Below are 10,738 nucleotides of genomic sequence, written 5' to 3' on the forward strand. Positions count from 1 at the left end.
GGTCTTGCCTTCTAGTGTTTTGGGGGTTTATGATATGCATTTTGATTTCAGCTAGTATATGATGCTAGGATTTGATTTCTAGGGTTTTTGACAATGAGGAATTTGATGAAATATCTGAGGCCAAACATGTTTGATTTCTACGGTTTTTGACATTGAGGAATTTGCTTCAGCTGGTGGTTCTAAAAGAATGCAACCTTGGGAATGAACTTGCATGGTGTTTTAGGTTGGCAACTTGTGAAGCACAAACTGAAAATCAGAATATCTGCATATGGCATCCTTCTTTTTGTAAGTGATCAGCTTACTCTTAAATAATATAAACAATACATGTTTGAATGTAGTGTCTTATATATGTGAAATAAAATATTTTTATCAATTTTGGTTTTTAATTTTAATTTTACTTTCTATCAGTAAGTTAGATTCACTACTGGTCACAATCATGTTCCTGTGCTTTGTCTGGTGGTTCTTTATTTTTATTTTAATTTATAAAAAAATCAATATTGAAAGTGTGTGCATAAGGACAAGGGCAACATGTTTCATCTTGTTAATGATCCTTTCTGTGTTCCAGAGTACTGCCCCAACTGGGCTACCCCAATCTCCTTTCAAGTGGAAAGGAGGGCCAACATAAAATTCCATGGTCTCCTATTTTAATGAATAGTGATGGATGTGACACTGATTGGCATACGTTAAAATTTATACCTTCTTTACTATCAGTAGATAGAAACTTAAATGAAATTTGATTTCAATTCTTTTTAACAGATCAAGTTCACAGTATCACAAATTTTTTGGAATTATTAAACCTTTTTTTATTGATTTGAATATTGCATTCTCCTTATTTGCGCTCTGAATATGTTCAGGACTTATCCTGCAGACACAATCTTCAAAAACTTAACCTTTCTTTTTTCTATGTAGGTTGGGTTAACACTTATACTTCTCATTATTTACAACTGTTATGATCAAGTTCTCACTACTAGAGAAAAAAGACAAGCAAAATCCAGGGAAGCAGCTGCAAGATGCTCATCAAGAGCACTTCCTCTGGTGAGAAACATACATACCCATTTTAATTTTTGTCACTAGTATGCAATACTCATTGAGTTTTCATCTGGGTAACTGATAAATTTTGATATAGGGTATAATTGACATGGGTTTTGAGTTGTTTGAGTTTTTGTCTGAATTGATTTTCCAATTTTATGTTGAATTCCTCATTTACCAATTTGAATTTTTGTGCCTAAAATTTGTGATTGTTGAGGTTAGCTATTGGATTAGCATATGCTTCACAACATTGCTAATTTGGAGTTCTTATTTGGGTCATTGCTAAATTTATTGTCTTGTAGAGGGTTAAGTTCATAGCTTCATTGCAAGATTTGTCCACAAAGAAATTTCAATATTATTCTTTCTTTGTATTCATTCTGATTAGATTCACTACAGGAATTTGGAGATTTAACGGCGTTTAATTAATGGCGTTTTATTAAACGTCACTTTTTTTTAAAATTAACGACGTTTTTTAAACGTCACAATTGTTATTAATTAAAACGGTGCCGTTTTGTGATCAGAAGACGTTTGAAAAGCGCCTCCAAATCCGTCTCTCCTCAAGCCCTATCCTGTCTCTCCAAACCCTTATCTTGAAACCCTATTTTGAGCACCGCCGTCTACATATTCGAATCTCTCTCTCTCTCTCTCTCTCTCTCTCTCTCTCTCACAGATGATCGAATCAATATGAAGTTCTCTCTCTCGATTCGGTGATTCTTCTTCAACTCGGTGATTCTTCTTCTTGAGCACAGAGCGATTGCGATTTCGAAGTTCGATTTTGAGCACCGTGATTTGGAACTCTTCTTCAGATCCGTGATCTTCGTCTTCTTCGATCAGAGGTTAGATGTTTCTTCTGTGCTCTGTTCGGAAATCTTCGTCTTCTTAGATGTTTCTTTCTTAGATGTTTCTTCAGCTCCGTGAATCTCTTCTTCTGTGCTCTGTTTTCACTTTTTGCTTAAATCATTATCTTCTTCGTTTCTAGTTTTACTTATTGTTCTGTTCAAATCACTATTAGGTGATGATCGATGATTCACTTCAGTTTGTCTCTATTTGATTTTTTCTTTCTTTGCTTTTAAGATCTGCATATATACATACAATTTAATTTGTTTATTTATGAATTATATGATGTATAAAATATGTGTGTGATTTCGTTTTGATCAAAGCAATCACTTGATTTTCTTTTTGGTGGTTGTGATTTTTTTTTCCCCCTCTGCATTTTACTTGAATTTCTGAAATCTGGAGAATTAGGGTGATTATGATTCACATAATTATGGAGGAGTGAAACGGACATAGTAATTTTAGAATTTGTTGAACATGCCAATTGTCTAATATAAAATTATTTGAATTAAAACTAATCAAAAGAAAATGAACATAGTAATCAGAGTCTGAATTTAAATTATTTTAATATGATTTATTTTTTATATTTAATTAAATTTGCATTTAAAAAAAATAAGTCCTCAAGCCTGATCTTGTGAGTTTGGTGATCTGTGAGTTTTGTCACTCTCAACCTATTTCTGATTGTGTTTGAGCTGTCAGTATATCGTATCATTTGTCTTTTTCAGGTATAAAGGCACATACTGCAGTCAGGAGGTGGCTATCAAAGTCCTCAAGCCTGATCTTGTGAATAAAGATATGCTGAGAGAGTTTGCCCAGGAAGTGTTCATTATGAGGTCTGTTAGATTAAACCCTTGTAGGTGTGGCAGGCACTATTTATTTTTATTTTTATCTAGCATGAGTTAGTTCATCCTTTTCAAAATTTAGTAGGTCACTGTAACATTACTCTGTATATATATACCACAAGAGATTGTTCATGCTTGCAATCAGTCAGCCATTGGCAAAGCTAGAGCTTAGTTTCTATTTTCCTTTTACGGTCTAGGATTTGATGGGTAGAAATGGAATTGTTGTTTATCGTTATATTGGTGAAATTCTGAACCCTGTGATCAATACTGGAAAATTGCTACAGATTGTTATTGGTTTATGAATTGAAAATTTGTTGCATTTCCAATGTTGAATGGACCCAATACAATAGTGGCTATATGATTGAAAATTTGTTATTTTGTTTTAAAAGTGCTTTCATTACTTCTAATTCGAACTTTATTGTTAATCCGACATAATCTCGTATTCACTACCACAAACTCATAGTGTACGTACCATGAAACAGTACGTATCTGTTGTAACATGACTTTGTGATGATATGTAACTTTCTGTGTGAGTGATTGGTTGATTGACATAATTAAGGGAAATCATTGAGTTAGTTTTTATCTATTTTTTGAGGTTAATTAGGGACACCAGAGTTCATGGCTTCAGAAGTATATGCTGAGGAATACAATGAATTGGTTGATGGCTTATTTCTAGTTAATGACTAGATATAAGTTATTTTTCTGCCTTTTTCTGCTGTTTCAAAGCCTTAGAAATGACTGATTTGTTTAAATTGTTTTTCCAAGTACAAAACATTTTTCAACAGAATCCTTCAATAAAAATTTCTCAAGGTCTTCTACTATGAATCCTTCAATAAAAATTTCTATAAGCAAATTTCTTTCTATTTATCTATTGTAATGCCAACTGTCAGGTTTGACAACTCTGCCTCCAGCATAGAGGCCATGTGTGATAGAAAAAATATATGGATTTTACAGTACTCACGTCTACATCGCAAATTATAGATGCGAAATAATATTCTTTCCATTTGAAGTTAATTATACTAGATTATGCTTCTACACATTTAATATTCTTGGCTTTGTTGTTAATATGATGCTTTATGTTATAGAAGAGTTGGTAACACTATATGATAGTATCTATGACTGAAATTGTCACCATTTTTTATCAGATGAGAATTCAGGAGAAAGACTGAAATTTTCAGAAGTACAACTGACAGCGGTGTCTGATTAGCAGTTAAATAATTGCCGGTGAAAATCAAATAAACAATATAAACGCAGGTAATTTAATGCATGTAAGTTAATGCACATTTAGATGGGCATTGCTGCACATTATTTCCATTGAAGCTCATTACAAGTCATTTGTGAAACAAAGGATTGGGGGATCTTTGATGTTTCAAGCCAATCATCCCTGCATTGTCATGTAAATAAATATATCTGTTAAGACCTTAAGTGAGGTAACTAGTGTTCAAAAGGTGTTGTCTATTTAATTGAGGTAACTAGTGTTCAAAAGCCAATCTTTGATCTTTGATGTATGTAAATAAATATATCTGTTAAGACCTTAAGTGAGGTAACTAGTGTTCAAAAGGTGTTGTCTATTTAATTGCAGTAGATGTCTGTAGAACCTGCTGGTACACTTCAGAAATGTGTGATCTTTTCTTTTAGTGGGCTTGAAATTTATTTTGCTAGTTTTTTCTTTTGTTCATGCGATGACAGATGGCTTGTTAAGCTTTTTGTAGCAAGCTATGCTATTACGTATGAGTGGCTATGTAGTGTCAGTGTCGATGTATTGCTTCTTATCAAACTGTGTTGTGCTGTGCTTATGGTGACATAATTTATGCGGCTGTTAAACTAATGAATTATAAAAGTTTACTGAATGTTATGATACATGCGGGACATGATCCGATTAATTATAGTATTTGTTTCATTTGTTATGTTAAAAACCGAGTTGATGATCGGTCTCTTTCTGAACTAACTGCTTTCTTTTATGCTTAGCCTGGTCTGGATTCCATTGGAATCGTTGCTATTTCTCATGGTTGCACTGGTGTGGCAGCACGTGCTTGCAGCCTGGTGGGTTTAGAGCCTACAAGGGTACGATAGTCTCCCCTTTCTTTCTTCTTTTTTGTAGTAGTTGTGGAGTTTATGTGAAGCATTTATGGGTTATGCTTCGCTACTTCCAGGTTGCAGAAATCCTTAAGGATCGGCCTTCGTGGTATCGCGATTGCCGAGCTGTGGATGTTCTAAATGTGCTGTTCTAAAAAAAATGTAGAGTGCTCGTTTTATAATTAATTTGCCCATTAATAGATTGTTAAATTAAGCATCCCAAGATAACAAATGCTTTCCACTTTGTTCTGGAGAGCAATTGTTATGAAATTTCACATATTAGCAAGTGAAGTAAATTAAGATAATTGTTGTATATAGGTCTATTAACGCAAGTCTTGCCCAATCCTTTTCTACTAGTTCTCTGTATTCATGTTCTCATTTCGAGCTTAACATTTCTTTATCTGATCTTGCTGTACACTTTTCCTATATTTCTTCATTATCTATTCCAAAATTTTGAATATTTACTTGGAATTTTGACATAGATTGTACATTTCATTTCATGGATATTAGTTATTGGAGGTCATTAAGCTGGAAGGTGTTGGACATTGTCCTGAAGATGCAATAATGCCTAGAGACATGTTTCTCTTGCAAGTTAGTTTTGGTTCTTCATATCTTTGTCATATATTTAATGCTTGAATTATCACGGTCTGTAGGCATGTTGCCCCAACAAGCCTAAAGTTTTGGTTCTTCATATCTTTTGTCATATATTTAATGCATGAATTATCACGGTCTGTGGGCATGTTCCCCCCAACAAGCCTAAAGTTTTGGTTCATATCTTCACAGAATTTTTTTTTGTAATGGGGATATTTTTAAATGTTACTACTAGTTCATTTTTACAAAGTCCTCATTCTTTTTTTTATCCATTACTTTTTATGGCCCCAACCTTCTTGCTTAATGTCATTGTTTATACTTTCCTAACAGCTATGGAGCGGAATGGATGAGAATGCTGTTGGCACCTGTGCTGAACTTATATTTGCTCCTATTGATGCCTCTTTTGCTGATGATGCACCTCTTTTGCCTTCTGGTTTTCGCATCATTCCTCTCGATTCTGGCAAGGTCAGCATCTAGAATTACGTTATAGTTGCTGTATTCGGCTATCATTCTTTCTCTTTTTTCTTTACTTTAAACTCTTCTTTGGACTTCCATTTATTTGATGAACTGGGACATTTTGTAGGAAGCTTCCAGTCCAAATCGTACCCTTGACCTTGCTTCTGCTCTCGAGATTGGACCGGCTGGAAATAAAGCATCTAATGATTATACTTCTAATGGTGGCAGTACAAGATCTGTGATGACAATAGCATTTGAATTTGCATTTGAAGGTACAGTGGAGCATGACTTTGATGTTTGAAGTTTTATATCTTCCTTGTGGCATTATTGGATTAGATTGTAATAGTGTGTTCGTAGATGGATGCTAATGAACACAAAATTTCTGAACTTTGCATACTCTATTTAATAGGTCAAATCAAGAGGAGTTTTAAAAATCTAGTTTTTGAATTCCGTTGTCCCGAAGTGTAGCAATTGGTCTTTTTGGGGGCTTAAAATAAATTTTTTTGCTCTCACTGGTCCATGGTGTGTTCTTTCTTTCTTGACAGGTGTTATTTGGGAGTAGAGCTTCTCAAGTCTGGCAGTGAAGGAAGTGAAACCACCCTCAAAACCCTTTGGCATCACACAGATGCTATTATGTGCTGCTCTTTAAAGGTATGTGCCTTAAAATTTTCAGCTCTGTCTCTCTCTCTCTCTGTGACATGGGTCTTGAATTGTCTTCCTATGCTATTATTTTTAATTGTTTATTATTCACAGCTTCAAATTTAAAAGGTAATTGGACTTCCAAAAAGCTGAAAGATCAAATGTACTCATCAGTCTTTGATCCCGAGATGTTGACACACAAAGAAAAGAGATTGATTTTTCTAAGGGCAATGAGATTTCATTTTGGTTAGGGTAGCAGAAAATTGGGGTTTGGTCAAATAGCCAAGTGCCATTACTTTTGAATGTCTTTTGGTGATGTCTCTGACTTGATTTGGACCTGAATATAGCACAGAACTGTTAGAAAGACAAACTTTATTTATTTAATGGCTCTACAAAATCAGTAAACTGGCTATTTGAGAATTTAGCATGATAAATTACGTTTGGAACCTGTTTAATCCCAGAGTTTGCAAGGAACTATATTCTCCAAATTTCTAGTTCAGATAGAATTAATTGGATTTGTGAACAAAATATGCTGACAGCATGCACTTCAGGGAATGACGAATGTATGGTTTGAAACAAACTAAAACAGAAAAACGATCAAGCAATGTGGTTGAGTTCTATGCCTTCATAGATTTAAGGACTTCTTTGGAGTATGTCGATTGATTGAAACAAACTAAAACTGATAGTGTATTACTGAAATTGTCACTTGTTACAAGCTTTCAAACAAGAACAAATAACAAGAATACAAAGATAACCGATTGACTAAAAGCTAATTGATACTCCTACTTAAAAGAAGCTACTCCTAGATAATTGCTACTCCTAGTTATCACAGGTTTGTGAATGGGTTTGAAGATCCTTTACTTTGAATTCCCACTTTTGTTCCTTTGCACTAGCCACAACTGCTGCAGCCACATGTCCCTCCTTAATTCCTTGATACACCAAGCATGCTCTCTCCACCATTTGGAAAAGATCCTTCACTTGTTGTAACTGCTCTCCACTTCTGTGCCCACATGCTTCTGGCTGCACTCTTGAAACACAACTCTACTTCAAAGGACTTGTCCACCTTGCACGTTCCTTACTTCAGATCACCTATTAATTCATCTGAGCCACGTCAGCACCTCTGTCGACAGGCCAAATTCAATATTTTAGTACCAACACAAGACCTCTCCTTTTTTATCCATCATACCTTACTAACATTGGGAAGAGAGAGTGTATGTGTTTGTTTAAATAATCTGAATGTTCCCTCTTCAGCTAAAAGCCTAAAACATCTTCATTCATTCACTAATAACACATGGAAAGAGAGATCAAATATCTATTTAAAGGAACAATCCCATATGAATTATTTACTTCCCTGTTGCTGGTATTCTTAGAATTGCTCCAAGCTTGTAACAGATTATTCAAACCCTACGTCCAAGTTGTTACACCATATCCTCAAGTTGATAATTTCTTACCCATGAATTTAGTTTATCTTTTAATTAGTGATGAACAAAATCTTTTCAATTTCGACACAAACGTCTAACTACATTGATGCATTCTTACAGGTATGTCAGTCTAAAGGCATGTATCACTCCGTTACCTGAGAATGGTTATGGGGCTAATGTTACTAGCTGGTCCACACGCCTTCATTATCCACCAGACAGGCTACTTACCATAAAAATGGATGCCTACAATTCCCGAAAGGAAATATTCAGAACAGAGTCAAAATATTGAAACGATCTTGTAAATGGTTATGTTAATGCCTTCAATTGGAAAGACTTACACCTACGAAATGTGATGGACATGAAGGCTGGATATTGAGGGTGCCTTCCTTTTTCTTCTTCTTTTTCATCTCTTTATATATGTTTACCCTTCTCTAAATCTGGAAGAGTGCTTTTTAATTTTGATTGTTTGAATTCCTATATCATGGGTACTTTGTTCATGGCAGGTTTGCTGCAGCATTACATGATTATGGGATTGATTGCTGGGTTATGAATGTTGTTCCTGTTAGTGGTTTCAATACATTGCCTGTTATTTATGACCGTGGGCTCGTAGGACTTATGCATGACAGGTATGGGCAATGCACTTTTTCGACTTCTGGTTGAGAACAAATTCACTTTTCCTAATTCCATGTGGTTGAATAGCTCAGACCTCTTAATTATAATTTTTAAATCCTTCTTTCAAATTAAATCATCATCATTGTATCAACTCATTATAGATCAATGGTGCTTGTGCCTGAAGTCGACTCGAGGCATCTGAAAATTTTCACTGATTTCAGTCCACCGAGATTCTACAACTTGAGAAGATCTTTTGACTGTTGGTTTTTAAAGCTTATCATGCTCTGCCTTGTGCTATGGAATATGAAATAGTGGTTCATAACTCTAGATAGTTATTAAATCGTCCAAGAACGGCTTTTTTGTTATCGAACCATTTTCTCTTATCACACAAGGCACTGCAATGTGTGAGATTTTTCATTAATCCTCTTTTGGCTCTTTTAGTAAGATCTTCAAATCTGTCACAGGTGTGAGCCATTTGATACTTATCCAAGAACATATGACCTGTTGAACACAGTGGGACTCTTCTCTATAGAGGAAAAAAGGTACAATTCTTGGTCTTTCTTGTTTGTATCGTGCTTTATTTCATGCATTATACACCTTATATTTTTGGGAAGAACATTACTTTATGTAACACTAACTAAAATTGAAGCAGATGATTATGGGATTGATTGCTGGGTTTGATTTTGGGTTCAATTTAATGAATGGTATTGGATGGAATTTACCTCTGTTAGTTAATAAATGGGTTTTTTTTAATTAAAAAAAATTATTTATAGATTTATCTTGAAAGAATACCTAGAAGAGTGGTTTCTAATGGAAGAAAGTCCACCAAGATATATGTGTGTATGTGTGTGTGTGAATGCAGTCCCATCTAGGTTGATCATTTTGAAGTTTCTAATCATTTGTCTCAATTGAGGTGCAAAACTTCTAGGTGTAAGTTTCTGTAAGTTTTTAATCATTTGTCTCAAATGTGGGTTTTGTTGCTTTGCTCTTTCTTTTTTAAACTTGTAAGGTGAAATTTTATGCTTATGGGTATTTAAAAACTTTAATCTTTATAATGAGTTGATTTGAGGAAGGGAATGATTAAGTGGTTTTGTATTCTTCACAGAGTGTTGTGGGAATTATACTTGGAGGGGTGGAGCTGGTACTCACCTTTTTACCCTCTTACAAAGAAGAGAGCAAAACCAGCTGTTCCTTTAGGAGCAAATTATCACCTGATTTGGCTTCCATAGTTTGATGCAGGCATCCGGACCAATGAAGATGACAGATTCTATGCTACATCAACTGGGTTCAGTGAATTTAGCAGCAAGGACAAGACATTAAATTAAATCAAAACTCATGGGGTTTGTCTTAATGTTTTTCCTGTTATTTTTTGGCGAATGTTAAAACATGATTTATGGATATGTTATTTTGTAGTTAATCGTAATTGTATATTAAATTGAATGGGAAAGTGAATTAATGTTGTATTTGACAAATGTTCATTTGAATGGGAACGGGAATTATTGATTCATATTAGTACTATTTTTCAATTTTATTACAGGTACTTTTTGATTCAACCACATAGAATGAGCACAATTTAAAACAAATAAATTAAAAAAATAAAGATATAATGGCGTTTTTGAAAATGTCACTATACAGTCAACAGTTATATTTTTAAAATCCAAAAAGGCTATGATGACGTTTTTGAAACGTCGTTAAAAATTGTCATGACGTCATTGTAACATTATGTATCACATTTAGCGGCGTTTTTTAAAACGCCGTCTATATCCATATAACGACGTTTTTAAAACGCCTCAATGTTATAGCGACGGCCGCATCTTCGACGTTTGGCGCTAAGCGCCACAAAAAGAATTAACGGCGTTTTTAAAACTTATAGCGGCGTTTTTTAAACGCCGCTAAAAGCTGAATTTCCTGCAGTGATTGCAACTTGTTTATGATTTTTGTTTTTGTGGAATTTATTTCTTATCTTTGTTTCATTTATGTATCATTGGACTATTTGTCCAACAAAATTGGTAATCACTTCCTTTATTGAATAAAAGTTTGTTTCTTATAAAAAGAAAAAAGGAAGAAAAACTTTATTAATATGGTGGGATAATTACATAAATTGTTGATTGATAAGCATTGTCCAACGTGATAATGGTTAGACTAAGAGACAAATACCAGCATAAGAACAATTATGACAAGATAAACTACAAACCACACTCCAATCCTAATGATGCTTCTCATTACCTTAAATTAAAC

At 34.3% G+C, this 10,738-nt stretch overlaps 1 protein-coding gene across 3 annotated transcripts; it reads left to right on the top strand.

Annotated features, from left to right (window-relative positions):
- The first annotated feature begins 1,416 nt into the window (after nucleotides 1–1,416).
- LOC114267263 (homeobox-leucine zipper protein ATHB-15) lies at nucleotides 1,417–10,007 on the top strand. Of its 3 annotated transcripts, none has more exons than XM_082887598.1 (12): nucleotides 1,417–1,865; nucleotides 2,589–2,696; nucleotides 4,674–4,769; nucleotides 4,859–4,943; nucleotides 5,292–5,372; nucleotides 5,703–5,837; nucleotides 5,956–6,100; nucleotides 6,374–6,479; nucleotides 8,009–8,266; nucleotides 8,392–8,514; nucleotides 8,965–9,042; nucleotides 9,606–10,007. In XM_082887598.1, exons 4-8 carry the CDS (start codon nucleotides 4,923–4,925, stop codon nucleotides 6,388–6,390), a joined length of 399 nt encoding a protein of 132 aa, XP_082743724.1. In that variant the 5' UTR covers nucleotides 1,417–1,865; nucleotides 2,589–2,696; nucleotides 4,674–4,769; nucleotides 4,859–4,922; the 3' UTR covers nucleotides 6,391–6,479; nucleotides 8,009–8,266; nucleotides 8,392–8,514; nucleotides 8,965–9,042; nucleotides 9,606–10,007. The 3 variants fall into 3 exon arrangements, with proteins under 3 accessions (XP_082743724.1, XP_082743725.1, XP_082743726.1); XM_082887599.1 differs by having other exon boundaries at nucleotides 9,730–10,007; XM_082887600.1 differs by lacking the exon at nucleotides 4,859–4,943.
- Nucleotides 10,008–10,738: the final 731 nt, after the last annotated feature.

Source organism: Camellia sinensis, chromosome 9 (assembly GCF_055761805.1).
Source record: "Camellia sinensis isolate YWXY chromosome 9, ASM5576180v1, whole genome shotgun sequence".
In the NCBI taxonomy this organism is placed as follows: Eukaryota; Viridiplantae; Streptophyta; class Magnoliopsida; order Ericales; family Theaceae; genus Camellia; species Camellia sinensis.